The sequence below is a fragment of the Vombatus ursinus genome, unplaced genomic scaffold, assembly GCF_900497805.2.
Source record: "Vombatus ursinus unplaced genomic scaffold, bare-nosed wombat genome assembly UNPS02011613.1, whole genome shotgun sequence".
NCBI lineage: Eukaryota > Metazoa > Chordata > Mammalia > Diprotodontia > Vombatidae > Vombatus > Vombatus ursinus.
The window spans coordinates 3,356,163-3,374,984 of record NW_020951391.1 but is presented as its reverse complement, the minus strand read 5'-3'; the positions used below and the strand labels follow the sequence as shown (position 1 = coordinate 3,374,984).

Genomic DNA, 18,822 nt, shown 5'->3' with positions numbered 1-18,822 from the left:
GCCGCGGGGACCCCGGGCGCCAGCGGGGCCGCTCTCCGCCGGAGCCCCGGGGCCAGGCGGGGCCCGCCCGCCCCGGGCGCCGCCGCGGCTCCAGCGGCCGGGGAAGCGGAGGCAAGAGGCGGCCGCGGCGGCCGCTCTTCCTCCGGCCCCGCTCCGGGCTCGGCGAGCCGGCGACCATGGGTCGGGGCTGAGAGGAGGATCCGGGGCGCTGCGGGGGCGCCTGGGCCGCCCCTGGCGCGCCCCCTCCTCCCCGCCGACACCCCGCCCCGCTCCGCGGCGAATGGCTTTCATGATGATGAAGAAGAAGAAGTTCAAGTTTAAGGTGGACTTCGAGCTGGAGGAGCTCTCCTCGGTGCCCTTTGTCAACGGCATCCTCTTCTGCAAGATGCGGCTGCTGGACGGGGGCAGCTTCAGCGCCGAGTCTTCCAGGTGACCCCCCCCCCCCCCCCCCCCTCCTTCCCTCTTCTTTCCTTCCTTCTTTCTTTCTTCCCTCCTTCCTTCTTTCTTCCCTCCTTCCTCCCTCTCTTCCTTCCTCCTTCCTTCCTTCTCACCTTCCTTCCTTCCTCCTTCCTTCCTTTCCTTCCTTTCCTTCCTTCCTCCTTCCTTCCTCTCTCTCTTCCTTCCTTCCTCTTTCCTTGCCTTCTTTCCTTCCTTCCTTCTTTCCTTCCTTTCTTCCTCCTTCTTCCCTCCCTCCCTTCCTTTCTCCCTTCCTTCCTTCCTCCTTCCTCCCTACCTTCCTTCCTTTCTTTCTTCCTTCCTTCCCTTCTTTCTTCCTCCCTCCCTCCCTGCTTCCTTTCTTTCTTCCTTGCTACATACTTCCTTCATTCCCTTCCCTCCTGCCTCCCTACTTGCTTTCCTTCTCTCCTTTTTCTTCCTTCCTTCCCTTCTCCCTCCCTTCCTTTCTTCTTTCCCTTCCTTTCCCGCTACTTTTCCTTTCCTTCTTTCCTTTTTGCTCCGTTCCCTCACTCCTATTCTTCCTTCTTTCCTTCCTGCTCTTTCTCCTTTCTTCCCTAACCCTTCTGGTTCCTTCTCATCCTTCCTTCTTTGCTCTTTTCCCTCCTTTCCATCTCACCTCCGGAGAGAGAGAGCTTCCTGCCCTCCCTGAGAAGCTGTTTTTAAGTACACTCTTTTTGCTCCTTTCTTCCAAGTCCTTCTGCAAGGAGAAACCTTGTACTCTGTCTATTGCTACAAACAGCTAACTAAGATTGCTGCTTGATATCTTTCTCCTTTCCTTGCCTCTCACCCAAGAGAGTTGCTTGATAGGGAATCCCAATTACTGGCCCTGGCGCCAGATTGTAGTGGGATGGAAAGAGGCGATGTTCCTGGCATCAGAAAGACCTGAGTTCAAATCCAGCCTCAGACACTAGCAGTGTGATTCTGGGCAAGTCACTCAACCTCTGTTTGCCTCAGTTTCCCCTAAAATGGGGATAATAACAACACCTACCTCACATGAGATAATGTTTGGTAAAGCACTATGCTTAACACAGTGCCTGACACATAGTAGGCGTTATTTAAATGCTTATTCCCTTCCTGCCTTCCTACTCCAGCTTCTGTCAGAAAGTGCTCAACAGACACTCCTCTGACCAATTTAACATGTCAGTAGTCAATTTACCCAAGACCCAGTTAGTGTATGGCATATTATGAATTATATATTAGAGACTAGGCATGGTCCCTGCCTTCAGGGAACTTATAATGCTATTTCCTATTCCCCCTGCTTAAATTCTCTGCCTCACAGCTCAAAGGCTTGTGCCTGACAGGCCATTAGACTTAAGAGAACTAACATTGGACCATTGGTGGTCATCACAATTGAGTTTTTGTGTTGTTTTTGTTTGCTTTGGGTGGCATTGTGGATTTGTACGTTCAGAAACTGTGAGAACCATGTCTTAATTCGAGTCAGATATCCTCACAGACGTGGCAACGATTTTTATTGCATTCTTTTATCTTAGAGCTACTTTTTAAATTATTCACTAATACTGGTTAACTTTGAAAGGCCTTGAAAGGTTTATTAATGGAACTCTGTGGGTCCTTAGTTCTTTCCAGTTCTCAATTTTCTATCTCCTATTGAGTGCTCTTAGAGAATGAAGCATTGTTTGGTTGTGGGGTGGAGTGAAGCAATATGCTTTAAGTCTGGAGAATTTCCATCGCTGAAAGAAATGGAGAAGCAACCTAGTTGATAAGTCTGCCAAATCTGCCTGAGTGAGGTTCCTGTATTAGAAAGTAGTAGCTTTAGAAAATACTGTATTAAAGAATGAATCTTTGTTCTTTGGCTTGGGGAGAGAGGTTAGTAGCAACCGTTGGTTTTTCTTCAAATACTGGCTATAGTCTCAAGTGTTTACTCCAAAAAGATTTAATTTTCCTTTATTCGTAGTAGTAATATGCAATAGTGAAAGGCACCATGGGAGAGTGGATAGAGAGCTGAATTTGAAGCTAGGAAGACCTGGGTTCAAGTCCACCTTTGACACACAATGGTTGTGTGACTGGGTAAGTCAATTAACCTCACAGTGCCCTAAGGCAGAGGTGTCAGACACGTGGCCCTGCACACTCCTCCTGCCACCCCCATCCATCTAAGTCTCCTGTGCCTCCTCTCCCCTCCTAATGTAAGAATCAAGTTGTCCTAGGCTGTGGTGCCCCCCTGATGAGTAAAGCTTAAAAGTTCTTGGCACAGAGTTTCTTCCTGACCATCTTATTTCTGACGATTACTACCCATGTGACCTTGGTCGAGTCACTTGTCTACATTTTCATTATCTATAAAATGAAAGCACTGAATTAAATGGCAACTGAGATCCCTTCCAGTTCCAGACATTATTGTTTATGATTCTATCCCTCCCCCACCCACACCCTTCCCATCTTTCCCGTGTCCTGTTTTTCATTTCACTGTCTTCAAAAGTCAGTTAATTTTAAGCTTAGGCAATCTCCTTTTCATAGATGAAAACATGGCTTCTTTCTATAGTGGAAAGAGCATCCTGGGTTGGATGCTTGCTGCCAGTGTGTGTGACCTTTTGCAAACCATCTAACTTCACCAGCTCTTAGTTTCCATATTTGCAAAATGAGTCTATTAGATCACAGAAGTATCTTCTAACTCTAAATTCTATTAACCAATGGTCTTCTCTTCTAATTTTTGTCAAGTTACCTTGGGAAAATCTCTGGTTTCCTCACCCCCTTTCAGAATTCTTACAAAACAATTTCTAATTAAACCTGGTTTCCTCAAAAAAAGAAAAGGGTACTTGAGATAAATTAAGGAAATTTCTTATTCAGTGTCTTTCATTTTCTCTTGTTTACTAGTGTTGCAACAAACTCGTTTTTCTATGGATTTTAATTGTTAACATAGAATATTTCAGCTTTGTTATAGATTAAATAGGATTTAAATTGGGCTAGTCTGGAACCAAATCCTCATTTATAGAATTGTTTCTATGTGTAAATGCTTTCCAAACTCCAAATAACCAATTTATAAGTGAAATTTTGAACATAGGCATTGTACAATCTAAGTACTGTATACCTATTTGTCTTTGCATTTGTAACATTGCTTTCTTGAAAGTATTGCAAGCTGGATAAAAACCAGAAGTTGTCAATGAAATCAACCAGCGCTTATTAAGTACTGATTCTATTCCAGGTACTGTACCAAGCACTAGGGATACAGATAAAAGCAAATCCAGTTCTTGTCCTCTTGGAGCCTACCAGCTAATCTGAGAGGCAACATTTACATTTGCATTCTGAGCAGCGGAAGGAGTAAGAAAAGACTGAGCTGGCTCTCCAAGGAAGCCAAAGATTCAAGGAGCCAGAGATTAGGGAGGAGGGGAGAGAATGAGGGCCAGTCAGTGCCAAGGCCTGGAAATGGGAGAGGAGGTGTTGTTTGTGAGGAATAGCAAGGAGGCCCGTATGGCTGGAGTAGCTACCTAATAGAAGAGAGTCATGTGTTAAAAGATTGGAAAGATAGGGAAGTGCCAGGCTATGAAGGGACTTAAATGACCAACAGAGGAGTTTATATTTGATCTAAAGGTAAAAGGTCTCGTTTGGAGTTTATTGATTGGAACAGTGTCGTGGTTAGACCTAGGCCTTAGAAAATTCACTTTGGCAGCTGAGCGAAAGATGCATTGGATTGAGGTGAGACTTGGGAAAGTCCCAGTTAGAAGACTGTTGCTGTAGTCCAGGCCAAAGGTGATGATGACCTGAACCAGGGTGGTGGCTGTGTGAGTAAAGAGAAACAGATGAATGCAAGAGATGTTGTAGAAAAAGAAATTAAAAGATTTGGCAACTGAATGGACATGTGGGATGAGCTACAGTGAAGACCTGAGGATGACAAGTATGGTGTAACCCCGAGTGAATGAAAGGATAGTGGTGCCCTCCATGGGAATAGGTAAGTTTAGAAGAGGGATAAGTTTGGGGGAAAAGATAATGAATAGTGTTTTGGAGTTCAAAATCCCTAGGGGACATCCACTTTCATTGACAGAATGCTAAAATACTTATCAGGCACTTACAGTGTGCCAGGCACTGTGCTAAATGCCCAAGATATAAATACCAGCAAGCAAAACAGCTCCTACCCTCAGGAACTTGCTGGAAAAGAGGGGAGGTTGCGGAGAGGAGCCAAAAAAAGAGAGGTTGGAAGGGGACCCAGCCAAAGCGTACTTGCTTAGGAGCATGTTGAAGGGATTTCAAGAAGATGCCTTCCTGAAGAGGTTGGCCCCTCTAAGATAAGGCAAAAAGCTTACCTCCCAGAGCTGAGGAGGAGGGGATGGGGGGAAGGGTGGATTCCAAGTTTCTGGTGGGATATAGAGTTGGGACTATAGCTTTTGTGGGAGGCTAGGACTAGATAAATAGATATAGTCATCTGCCTGGACGTGATAATTGTGCTTATGGGATGAGAGAATCACTAGTTAGAGAGTTTAGCTGGAAAACAGAAGAGGGCCTAGGGCAGGGGTAGGGAATCTGTGGCCTCAAGGCCACATGTGGCCCTCTAGGTCCTCAAGGGCAGCCCTTTGACCAAATTCAAACTTTACAGAATAAATCCCCTTAATAAAAATAATTTGTTCTGTAAAATTTAGACTGTCAAAAGGCCACTCCCAGGGACCTCGAAGGCCACATGTGACCTTGAGGCTGCAGGTTCCCCACCCCTGGCCTAGGGGATTGGGGAAACATAGTTTATGGGAATGATACAGGTGGATAGTCAGCAAATGAGACTGGTAGGAGAACCAGCAGAAAGCAATATCAGGAAAACTCAGAGAGGAAAAGTACCTGAGAAGAGAAGGTTGTAAAGGCCATTAAATGTGGCAAGTTAGAGATTATTGGTAACTTTGGGAAAAATAGTTTCACTTGAGTGAGGAGGTCAGAAGTCAGATTGCAGAGGTCTTAGAAGAGAGTGAGAGGAAAGGAAGTAAAGGCACTGAAGTGTGTTACTTTTTCAAGGTGTTTAGCTGAGAAGGGAAAGAGATATAGGATGGTAGCTAGCAGGCATGGTAGTAGTATGTAATGAGGACTTTATAAGGATGGGGCAGACGTGGGCATGTTTGCTGGGGAAGATAAAAGAGTCAGGTCAGACGTGTATGTAGAGGGTTGGCCTTGACAAGCATAAGAGCTACCTCATCATTGGAGACTAAAGGAAGAGGGATGATGTCAGTGGGATATTAGATGAGGAGAAGAAAAAAGGGCCCTCTTAGGAAATGTCCTCAATTTTTTGGTGAAGTTATGAAGTGGCATGCAAACTCGTAATATGTAATTTCCCAGTTTGGGGGAATTATACAATAATCCTAAAATAAGCCTGTTTCCTCATCTGTAAAATGTGGTTAGGAATACTCCATACCTTACAATGTTGTGGTGAGGAAATACTTTAAAAACTTTAAAATGTTATGCATATGAATAGTAATTAGCTCTCCTTGTATGGCATTGCAGAGTTCATAGTTCTGTCCATCCATCTGGGCTCAGTAACCCTGGGTTGAGAGCTGAGAAGGCTTCTTTGGAGTGGATGACAAGTGATTAGGGCTGAGCCAAAAGTTGTCAAAGCCATCACTGTTGAGGTGAAGGATATTGGAGATAGGGGGTATGTGGGAAAGAGTTTGGGTTTTCTCTGAACCACTTGTCCTTTCCTTATGTCTCTTAAGCATGCCCTCCTCTTGTCTCTGCCTGATTAAAAGCCAGCCAATCTGTGGAACAGTTCTTAATGCTACCTCTTCATTCCAGCCACAAACCTCACATGGTACTTTGTTCCCCTCATATTCAATTTTATTTATGAAGTTCTATATGTACATCATATATATACATTATTTATAAAGTTCTATATGTGCATCATGTAGCCAAAGGCTACATGAGAGCATTTATATTTCTCTATAGTGCTCACAGAGTGACCACTTAGTAAATATTTGTTGTTAATTAAATGGTTTTAACAAGTCATATTATAGACCAAGTCAGATTTGTAGACTTTTCCAGCATGGAGAGAAGCATGGCTTAAAGAGTGTTGCTTAGGGACTTCACTGTCCATAGTTCTCCCAGAGCTTCTGGAAAGTAAAAATCACCTTCTCCTCTCAAAAATGTTGGATCCCTAGAATGGAAAAGCAAAAGCAGAATTGCCAAGAACTGAACCATGTTGAACTGGTTCAGGTATGTGGAGGTGGGGAGAAAGTATGTACTTGTAGATTTCAGTCTACTGAATATTTGAATAGATTATTAAGTACTACATTTCTAGGGGAGCTTCCTAGATTAGAATGACCTTGCAAGGAATGTTAAGTCATGGTAACTGATTTCAGAGAGGTATTTTTTCTCCTAAAAAGATAGGATATTCTCTAATATCATTAAATATTAGTTCATATGAAAAATAAAGGCTGAAAGGCATTTGTGATTTTTTTGTTTAATTTCATTTTTTACCGAACTAGGCACTTCATTGTTTTAAAGGACTTCAGATAAGGAACTCCCTCTACCAATGCAATCAACTGCAACTTAAGGCCTAGAGAGCTGCCTAGGAGCACTGAGAGGGTACCACTTACTCTGTCCACCATGCCATGCTGCCCTTTACAATGGCTCCTGAATTCAGGAAAAGAACGGTGTAATGAATTCATTTTTTCATGTTGGGCACATGCAATTGAAAGGCGGCGTATGAATAGTGAATAGAGAGGTGGCCTTGGAGACAGCAATGCCAAAGCTCAAATCATGCCTCCCACACGTGCTGGCTGTGTGGTCCAGGGCAAGTCACATAATCACCCAATGCTCTAGACCAGGGTGTCAGACTCAAATAGAAAAGGGGGCTGCTAAACCAAATATGAGGATCCCTGGAGGCATATTGACTTAGAAAACATTTTATCCATCACTTTAAGCTTAGACAGTCAACAAAACAAATCAAGCCTTGATTTGTAGTGCTTGGCAGTTTTGGGTGCTCATACTGAAAATTTAACTATCAGTTCAGCCCAGATGACTCTAGCACAGGATTGGTAAAGCTAAAAGAAAGAGCTGGTAGTTGAACTGAATTTAGAGTCAGTAGCTACACTTATAAGTATTCATCAGTTACTCTAGCTGTCTGTGTCTGCATACCCCTCCTTCCTTTTCTTAGTGTAAGGGCCAGATTAGAAATATTTTAGTCAGAGAATTGAGGATTATATGTTGAAGAAGATTAATATTTATTCTCCTTCAACATGTGCAGAATTCTTGTATTTTCAGTATTCTCCAGTTTGGTGTTTGGGGTTTTTTGTTGTTATTGGGTTTTTTGGGGGGGGGGGGCGGTTTGGTTAGACATTTGCTAATGTCTAAAATCCAGTACTTTATAGTTTTCACATGCAGCTGTGGTTAAGCACACGTGAGTTCTGGGAGTGTCCAGGAAACTAATCATGCACATATGTTTATCGGATCTTTTACTTTGTAAACAAGCTATGGGCACCTTCTTTTCCCATTCGTGTTTTCTAAGGTTTTCACTTATGGTATAGTAAATGTTTGAAAAAGTGTCTCTTAAGAGATGAACTGTAGTAAATAGCAAATAGCAAGTCTATAGTAAATACCTTCTGTTCATGCTTCCACAGTTCTTCATAACCATACAAAAAATTATAAATCCACAATTTATACTATCCTCTTTTAGCATAAGAATAAAGATGGTATACTTTTCTAAATGCTACTCTATGAGAATTGGTTCAGATAAAATTATGTAACAGGGTCAGCTTGTTCCACAGAACTGATCTCTTTAGATTTGCCCAGAGCCATTATGCGTAGAGCACATTCACAAAATATCTTGGATATATGTACATAGAGGGTGTGAGTGTTAAATAATGAAACAGAAGGTGACAAATCAACCTCATTTATTAATGGTCACTTTTTTTGGTTCTTTTTTTACTTTACTTTGTTATTTAATGAAAAGGCTGCCTTAGGGTAACTTCAGCGGCCTCCAGGGCTCTTTGCCCACAGATTGGGTAACACTGCCTTAGAGATTATCTAGTTCAATATCTCTTTTTTCCTTTATTTTAAAAAATAAGCTTTATTGATGTCCTAGTCATTTATGAATATAACTTTGCTCTCCATCAGCAAATGAGCCGTTGAAACAAAGAACAACAATGAGCAAAACCATTGACGCGGTGACTGCAACAGTGTTATCACATGTGAATTCTTAGTCCCCTCTATCCCACTGCTGAAAAAAGAGAGCTACTTCCTCAACTCTTTTCTACAACTAGGCAATTAAACCAATCCTCTCATTTTACAGATGTGGAACGAAGGCATTTCTGTGGTTAATAAATTCTTGCCTGCTGTTGAACAGTTAGTATCTTAGGCAAGATTTGAACCCAGGTCTTCGTGACTTCAAATCTAGTACCCTGTCCACTAGACCATGGTCCTTCTTTTAATTACTTAACACTCAGTTTTGATTGAGTGTTCACTTCATTTTCATTACTGTTGCCGTCCTATGTATCGTTTCAATTTTTACCTCCATCTGCATCAGTTTATGTGTCTTCTCTCTTTGAATTCCTCAAATACATCATTTCTCACAAGTCAGTATTTCGTGACATTCACTTACCACAGTGTGTTCAGCCATTCCAAAATCAATAGTCATCCACTGTGTTTTCAGTTTTTTTTTCCTACCACTAAGAAAGTGCAGCTGTGAATACTTTGGTTTGTATGGGACATTTCTTTCTTTAACAGACATTAAGTCTTTGCTCTGTAGAAAGCACTGTTCAAAGTACTGGTAGAGATGCTAAGAATCTGGGAGTCTGCTTGATGACACATTAAATCAAGAGGCATAACATCAGTGTTTTATTCCCACCTTTATTATTTTGACACTTTGAGTGGGCCAGTTCACCTTTTAGCCTTTTTTTTTTCCTTAACTGTAAAATGAATGAGTTGAAAAAAAAATGAATGGATTGAACAAGGTGAATTTTTGTTTTTTTGAAACCGGGTCCTCCAGCTCTCCCAGGATATAAGTGCCTACCCAGGCCAGATCCCAGTTCTGATGGGCACAGAAGCTTTAACTGGCACCGTCTTCCAATTTGGGCTGCGCTGTCCTTCCTTTTTAGTTGGCTGGTCCTCCATTTCCAGGGGCTCACCTTATTGGTACCAGCCATACTTAGTAGGTAATTTCTGCATGAGGGGAAAAAGGAAGACCTCATGGAAAAGGTGAGGTTTGAACCCAGTTTTAGAGGATATTTCAAAAACTTGTTACATTATAGCCATATTTCATAGATTAATCATGTGGGAGCATGCTCACTGTAGCACCTTGATATTATTTTCCAGAAGGATTTTTAATGAATACTTCATTGTATTATTAAGGATGACAAGTATGTTGAGATACAGAATGAAATACAATGAGGAATAATTTTGATTATAGAATGGACATTTAGAGGAAAAGGGGACCTAAGAAGAAGTAGGCCAGCACCCTCATTTTACAGATGAAGAAACTGAAGCTTAGAAATATTAGGTCATTTGCCCAATCATTCTACGTATTAGTAGCCAAACTATGTCTAAAACATAGGTCTCCCTTCACCCAGTCTACTGTTCCCTTCACATTAGCCTTTTTTAATATATGCTCTGTTCTAGTTAGACTATATCTGGTGTATCATGTCCATTTCTGAATGCCACATTTTTTTTTTAAAGGCAATTGGGATTAAGTGACTTGCCTAGGGTCACACAGCTAGTAAGTGTCAAGTATTTGGTCTGAGGCAGAATTTGAACTCAGGTCCTCCTGACTTCAGGGCAGGTGCTCTATCCACTGCACAACCTAGCTGCCCCATGAATGCCACATTTTAGTGGGGACCAACTGGAGTAAGTCTGTAGGAAAAAGGCCAGGAGGGGAGGGATCTGAAGATTGTCACCATAATTAATAATAGCTTATATTTGTGTAAGACTTTATGTTTTGCTAAGCATTTTACTTACATTACATCACCTTCTCACAAGCTCCACCCCAGAAGGCAGGGAGTAATATTAGTCCTTTTTTATAGAGAATGAAACCAAAGCATAGAAAGGTAAAGTGAAGGGATTTGCCCAAGGTCCTACAGTTAGTAAGTGGCAGAGCCAAGGCTTGAACCCCACCCCCCAAGTTTTATTAGGATTGGGATTTAGAAATGGAGTGAATTTTAGAGGTCTAGTCCAACCTGCTTGTTTTATGGGTGAGAAATTTGAGTCCCTCAAAGGGTACTAAGGTCATGCAGGTAGCAAATAGCAGACCTGGGCTTTAAATGAATGCCTCACCCTGACCTTTTCGGCTCTGCTGCTCCAAAATTCTATTTGAGGCGTTATTTTAAAGTTGTTTGGAGGGGAATGTTGGGAGAGCTCAGCCAAGCGTTTCCTCTACTCAGCGCCTGGAAGTCAGCGCTTGACTTTGAACCTAAATTCCCTGGCTCCCAAATTCAGTGTTCCTACGTAGGCAGTCAGGCCAAACTCATAAACAATTGTGGATCTCATTTAGGAGGCTCTGCAGTGTTCTGGGCCTTGATGCAGTCAGTTTAATACCTTCAACAAAAAGGATCTTACCATCAACAGGGGATACCCCTTCCATTTGGGCTCTGCCTCCATACATCCTCCTGGACAATAACAAACATTTGACAAGCATCAATCTCCCTGTTTCATGCTTCAGTTGATAGTAATTATCAGAGAGTAAACTAAAAGTTATTTCTGTTGCCTCTCCAAGCAATCTTACATAATGTTAACCTGTGCATAAAAGCTACCTTGTTAGAAAAGAACCTTTAAGGCTGCATTTTCTACTACTTAATTTAACACTTTTTTTGTAGTCAATAAACAAGCATAGTAAGATCATGTATTATTTATACCTTTCAGTCAGTTGTATAACTATGAATTATGTGTTTATGTATCTCTGTGTATTTATGTATCATGATTGTCTTTATAGTGTTACCTAGTCATCTAATCCAAGACCCAAGTCTAAAATATTGACTATGAACTTTTAAGAAGCATCAAAAATCTAGTCAGAAGAAAGTGTTTGGCCTAAATAAAGGAGGTATAGGTAACACTTTTAAATCACATCAATATTGTAATAACAGATACAGTGCTTTGCATACATTGCATATTTAATTAAACACTGTATTGAATTAAATCTAAGAATTTTTTTTAAGTCAATATTTTGAATAGGGCAAGCTTGGCTGTTATGAAAAGAACACTAGTACTGAAATTGATTGTTGTCTTCATGACTGCATTTAATTAATCTTTTTTGATTTCTAGAGTAGGGATCCAGAAGCAGCATTTAGTGATTAAATTAGTCTTTCACTTGAATTTAACAGGAATTATAAAGTAATACTAAAGCATAATCAAGTATACTATTTCCCAATTGTGAATTGTATTTAAACTTAAGAAATATAATTGTGAGCTTTAACAGCAAATTTTATTTTAAACATTTATTTGGAACTTAATGAACACAAAGAAGTGTGAGCTAAGCTCACAAAGAAAGGATATTTCCATATATAAAGTTGAACAGAAAAAAGATAGGTGAAACTTCAAGTCTCTGTTATGTCCAATTTGATTTTTTTTTTGTATAATAAATTCAGCATGTCAGTTTTTCAAACTGTCCTACTTATTCGTGTTCTACTGACCTTCCTTCTGTTCTCTTTTTTTGTGCATTTTGCAAAATGGTTCAGTAACCTTTTTTTCATTTCTTCTTTTTGGCAAACACTATTGCTAGCTTCCCTGTCCTTTCCTATAAAAAAAAGAAAAAAAAAATAACTCCTGGTAGCAAATAAGCATAATCAAACAAACAAATCTACAGATTTGCCATGTCTGAAAATATGTCTAATTCTGCACCATGAGTTCAGCATCCCTGTCAGAAAGTGGGTGGCATGCTTCATTATCAGTCCTCTGGAATTGTGGTTGGTCGTTGTATTGATCAGAGTTCTTTAAGTCTTTCAAAGTTATTTTTCCCTGTAATGTTGTAGTTATTGTATAAATTGCTCTTCTAGTTCTACTCACTTCACTCTGAATCAGTTCTTACAAGTCTTCCGAGTTTTAGCTGAAACTGTCCCTTCTGTTTTTTCTTATTGTACAATAAAATTCCATTCATGTACTGTCATTTTTTAAGCCACTCCCTAAGTGATGGGCACCTCTTTATTTCCTTTTTTTTTTTTTGTACTACAACAAAAATAGCTACTATAAATATTTTTGTGTATATGGATCTTTTTCTTTCAACTTAAGGTTATAGATTGACTAGTGGTATTGCTGGGGCAAAGGTTATGGTGACTTCTTGCAGCATACTTCCAAATTGTTTTCCAGAATGGCTGCACTAATTAACCAATAGTGCTGAGGGCCTGTCTTCCTACTGCAGCCTTTCCAATAAGTCATTTTTCTCCTTTGTGATCTTTCCCAATGAGATGAGACTCTTGAGTTGCTTTATTTGCATTTCTTTAATGAGTGTTTTGGAGCATTATGGCTATTGATAGCCTGGCTTTCTTTCTTTGAGACTTACCTGTTCATAACATTTGATCGTTATCTGTTAGAGTAACAGTTAACTCTTGCAAAATTTTTCTTTGGAGGAAATAGGTCTTAGATTTCCCTCTTTTCATGACTTCTAAAGGCACATTTCCTAAGAAAAGGTACATTTCTCATACCAACTCTTCTTTAAAAATCCTATATATGTGAGATCCTACCTAATTGATGTTTCTCATATCACTTACTGAAAGTTAAGTGCATTCTCTTTCTATATTTAAATGTATTACTTGACTGTTTTGAAAAAAAAAAAAGCTCAGCATTTTCCTGTTTGAATGCTACTTTCAAACAATGTGGTTTAGAAAATGGGCTATATCCAAGAGTTATTTTGTCTTAATGAAAAGGATAATATACCTGTAATATTGATTTTTGGTCTTTATCATGTTAATTTAATTTCTTTGACTGAATCATTACTGGAATAACTTCTAATTAAAATTTCATAATTTTCCTAGTTCATCAAAGGCAATCCATTTTAGAGTAAACTAGTAGATTCTGTAGCAATATGACCAAATTTTATGTTTTATTTGTAGTTTTTCTAGGCAAGCCCAGCCCTAGCCAGAGTGTGGTTTTCTACCCTTCCCTCTTCCCCTTTTCCCTCCCACCATGTCCTACCTCCAAACATCTCTGCCAACTAGGGAGTGAAATTTCTGTCATTAGCTATTCCTTTGGGTTTGAGGCATTGCCTGTAGAAGTAACTCTTAAAATATTACCTTGAGCCTTCATGATGGCTCTACTGTTGTCTCTGATCCAGGGTGATAGGACCAAGAAAGAAAAAGGGATGAAAAATAAGTCATAGTAAGGCATTGGGAAAGACCAAGAGGAAATTTGCCCTAGGGTTTGTTTACATACACACTGACCTTTTGGATCATTAGCCAGTTGTTTAATTAAATTAACTGGTTAATTTGTCCAACAAGGTCACCATAATTCTGTGTGTATAGATGTAGCCACTCTTTAATAAAGAAATAATGCCCAACTCCGTTCTAGTTTAGAGTACTCTAAAATTGATCTTTTCTAGCAGGACTCCCTTACTAGAGGACATCTTTACCAAGTTCCCAAGAAGACTTTCAGGATGGCTGTGAGATGCTTACTGTGTGTGAGGTATTGTATCTCTCTAAGTAGAATGAAAGGTCCTGAGGGTAGGGACTTTCTCACTTTTGTATTTGTTTCCCTAGTACCCAGTAAGTAGTAATTGTTCTTTTCAAATGATTTTAAAAAGTAAATAAAAGCTTGATCCTGAAGCAGAGTTTTAAAAAAAAATTTTTTTCATGCCACTTGAGGATCATCCTATTAAGTACATATCCTATAAAGTAATTGTAGTTTCCAAGCAAAGTCAGATGGAGCAGAAGTCTTGTAGAGAAAGAGTCATGAGGAATTCGCATCCATAGTGTGCCTCTGCAGTTAGTTTCTCTTCTGTCAGTTTTGGCCAAGAGGAGCTAGATGACAAAGAAAAGGAAACCACTTCTTTCTCTTGCAAATAAAATCGTTTAGGTCCCAGTTGATTAATAGGACATAGTCACAGATTTAGTTCTTTAGTATGGCAATTATGCCTAGCAAAACTTTAATACATTAGAAGGAATTAGTATTCCCATCTACTGACTCCTATTTTACTGCCTGCAGACACAACCAAGAGTTTTCATCTTTGAAAAACCCTCACTAGATTGCATCACCTCTTCTAATTATCTTCCCATATTTCTCCCTGGCTTTTTTCAGCCAAACTCTAAGAAAAAGCTATCCACACTTGGTCCCTCCACTTCCCCCCCTTTCTTTTTAACCCCATGCAGTTTGCTTTCTGACCTCAATACTCAACTAAAACTACTCTCCCCAAAGTTATTGGGAACCTCTTAATTTCCTGTTCTAATGGCTTTATCTCAATCTTCATCCTTATTGACCTTCCTGAAGCATTTGATAGTATTGGCCCCCTCCTCCTAGATCCTCTCTCTTCTTTGAGTATTTGTGACATTTCTCTCTTGGCTCTGCTCCTTTTCCACCAGCTACTTCTCAGTCCCATTTGCTGCCTCATCCCCATCACATCCCCAACATTGAGGATGCCCATAGCCGTGTCCGAGGACTTAGTCACTTTTCTCTCCACACATTCTCACTTTGTGACCACATCAGTTCCCTTGGCTTCAGTTACTGTCTCTATGCAGATGCCTCCCAGATCTATTTATCCAGCTCTTGTATATCTCCTGAGCACCAATAAAGCATTGCTTACTGCCTATTTAGATATTTCACACTGGACATCATATGAGTATCTCAAACTGAACATGCCTGAAACAAATCATCATCTTTTGTCGCCCAAACTCCCCCCTCTTCTAAACTTCCATATTACTGTGGAGAGCATCACCATCCCTCTAGTTGCCCAGGTCACAATCTCAATATCAGCTAATGACTCCTCACTTTCACTCGCCCTACATATCCAGTTTCGTTGCCAAATCTTGCTTTTTTCCCACTTAAACATCTCTCACCTCAACCCTTTCTTTCCCACTCACACGGCCACCACCTCAATTTAGATCCCTCTCCCCTCTTGCCTGTACTATTACAACTGCCTTCTGTTTGGTCTTCCTTCCTCAGGTACCTCCCTATTCCAAATACATCCTCCAAACGTCCACAAAAGTGATTTTCTTTAAACATAGATCTGATCTCAATCCCCTTCCCCCTGCCACACACTCTTAATATAGTCTTAACGGGGATGGGGAACCTGCATCTAGCAGCTAGCTCCCTGTTATGTTTCAGAATAAATGTGAACTCTTTTATTTGGCATTTAAAGCCCTTTTTAACCTGACTTCTCAACAGTCACACCATCCCAAGTCTCCTGATCTACCTATGGAGATATAAATAGAATGCTTATTAAATTTGCAGATGACCAGCCAGAAGAATTTAACCTTATATGTCTTCACATACTCTATACTCCAGTGACGCTGGCCCAGTTACTGTTCCTTAACACACAGCCTCTCTTTTTGTTGGCTAGCCCACTAGTGCCTGGAAAGAAGGGTTGCAATACATTCTGAGCATGGTTATTGTTTTTTATTTCAAGCTCTCTTGTCCACAAACACATATTGATCAAGCTAACTATAAAATGGCTTATGAATATTTTATACAAAATTTCTCATTAGAACAATCCCTGTTCAGTTAAGAGATCTTTCTTATTACAATGCAGTTAAAGAGAGTCCTTAGATCAACAAACTACATACAGTGAAATCTCAGCTTGGGAAAAGCTAAAAAAGGAGGGGAAACATTTTTAAAGGTCACAAGAAAAAGAATTCCACAGATATAATAGTAATGAGAAGAGTCAGGAAGTAGAATCTCATTTGACCTTTATCTCCTCATACTGTAATGATTAGATTGAGACTGGCTGGACTTAAATAAATTTGATGACCTAAATAATTTACAGTAAATTGTGAATGAGGATGTTCTTACTTCCAAGTCTGGTACAGTAGACCACTCAGAGCCCAAGGGTTCATATAAACAATTACTTTAATAAAAACATCCAATAACCCTGGATCAAAGTAATCCACAAGAAGGTGAAAAGCATTCTAGCAGTCTACAAGGAGGTTCCCTCAAATTTCAGGAATTCCCTGATAACCTAACCTCCTAAAACCTTTTTATAGCCTCCTTGTCCAAAGGGCTGACACCTGATGGTGAAATTTATTCAAACTGCTGCAGGTCTGTTCAAGTGCTTCCTGTTTCACAATAGCTACATCATGTAGAAGGCATGGAATTATGAGAGTTAATTAAGGCCTTTCTAGTGCAGGGGTCTCAGAAGTAGGGGTCATGGCCTAACACCAACAGGGCAGTGGCTTAACCCCATGATTTGTGTGTATGAGATCTACCAACTGGAAGATGGATCCCATCTCACTCTCCCTGCAATAGCCAGTTGAGAAGCTTGTCTCCACTGCAAACAGACTTACCCTTATACCTCAACACTTTCCCCCACCTTCATGCTCTCACTCTCTCCCATTTCTGAGCTAGTCATTACCACACCCATCCCTGGAAATTATCATTTTAACCACTACCTGGACATGCATAGCAACATCTATGCTGGTGCCATTGGGAAAATTCCCCCACTCCTCGCATGCCTAGCCTCTGTCCCTAGACTACCTTGTAGCTGAGCAGTGACCAGTAAGAGCCCTTCCCTCACCCCCACTTTTCATTTTTGGTGGGACAGAATGAGTCAGACAGGATGAGCAGGCATGGATCTTCATCACAAATCTCAAGACGTTGTCTTTCTTCCCAAACCCACCTATCTTCCAAGTCTTCCATACTTCCCTATTCCTGTCTGGAACAGTGATGTCATACTCAAGTAGAAGTGGATTTCTGTGGGCTGCATTTTGACTTAGAAAACCATAAATTAACATTTATTTTATTAAACATTTCCCATTTACTTTTTAATCTGGTTTTGGCCTCAGTTGGGAATTTTGCGGGCCAGGGATTTGATACTTCTGGTCTAGAAGACCACCATCCTTCCAGTCATTTAAGTTTACAACTTCAGTGTCACTTGCCCTCACCTCACATATCCAGTTATTGTCAAGTCTTGTCAAGTTTCTCTACACAATATCTCCCTCGGGTACCTTCTCCCCACTCACAAAACTTTTGCCTTAGTTTAGGCCCTCATCACCTCTCATCTGCACTGTTGTAATGCCTCCTAATTGGTTTCCTTGCCTCACTTTGGTCATCCATCCTCCACACAGCTGCCACAGTGGTTTTTCTAAAGTGCAGGTGTAATCATGTCAGCCTTCCTCCTTAACTCCAGTGGCTCGCTTTTGATTCTAGGATCAAATATAATTTTATCCTGGTTTAATTTCTATTTTTGTGTAAGTAGTACATAAATTATAAATAAAGTAATATACACATATGGGGATTCCATTTTCAAACATTTCTTACTAATAAGAGTGTATAGTCATGAAGGTGTGGAGACCACTGATGTAGTAGAGAGAGAACTGGCCTCAGGGCTAGAAAGCCTGGATTCAAGGCCCACCTTTGACATACTAGCTATGTGACCCTGGACAAGCCACTGGAAAGAGGTCTCAGTGGCCTCTCTAAAATTAGAAGGTGGAGAAAGGTGCCTATCTGCATTGGTATAGAATGTAACTCACCTGGAGTTCCATACACGAATGAAATCACAGGTCTGGGTCAGGAAAAAAGAAAGTGAAAAAATGATAGTAAAATGTATATCCCTTGGACAAATCAGAGCACTCTTTATTCACCCATGGCCAAAACATGTTGAGGGTCGAGCACTTGTTTCAACATCCTGTATCCCATGGTAAGTCTATTACCAATCTATTCTTATTCATGTGAAATAAGATCAGTCTATGGAGAGTTGCTTTTCCATGTGTATCAAGAGAAGGTCTTCAAAATAAAATGTAGACCAGGCAAGTGATTGATAAACAGGTTTTTACATCCGTTTTGTTGGGAGGGGAGGGATTTTTAAAATTGGGAAATATATCTTGTAAATTTATTATCTTTAAACTTTTCAAAAATGCCATCGCTTTCTTTACTTCAGAGTATGAATTACAGGACCTTACAATGATTTAGAGTACTTTTAAAAATTATCCACCAAATAGGAAACTTTCAGGAGGAATTTTTTGCTATAAAATGAATTTGTTTCACCTTTATTAGTACCATTAGAAACATTTCAGTTTCTTCTTTTAACTTACATACTTCTCAAAGTACTTTGGCATAAGGAAGCTTTTCAGAATAATTTAGAAGTGCCCTGTGCTCTAACTCTATTTCATTATACCTCTCAATTCCTCATCTGTAAACTACTGATAATGATAATCATCTGCCTCACAGGGTGCTGGTAAGGATAATGTGAGCTTAAAGTTTGCAAAATGCTTTGCAAACTTTAAAATTCTACATAAATTTAAAAATTGAAATTAATTATCTTGTGGCTACCAGTGCAGCACTTCAGCTGTTCATTTATTGTCTTGTACTCTTGCTACAGGG

At 40.2% G+C, this 18,822-nt stretch overlaps 1 protein-coding gene across 2 annotated transcripts in view; it reads left to right on the top strand.

The window, feature by feature from the left end:
• The first annotated feature begins 240 nt into the window (after positions 1-240).
• Positions 241-18,822, top strand: part of FAM102B (family with sequence similarity 102 member B) — an 81,424-nt gene continuing 62,842 nt past the window's right edge. For both annotated transcript variants that reach the window (XM_027856802.1, XM_027856801.1), the window contains exon 1: positions 241-429. In XM_027856802.1, coding sequence (XP_027712603.1) covers positions 281-429 — 149 coding nt within the window. In that variant the 5' untranslated portion in view covers positions 241-280. The remainder of the gene's footprint in view (positions 430-18,822) is intronic.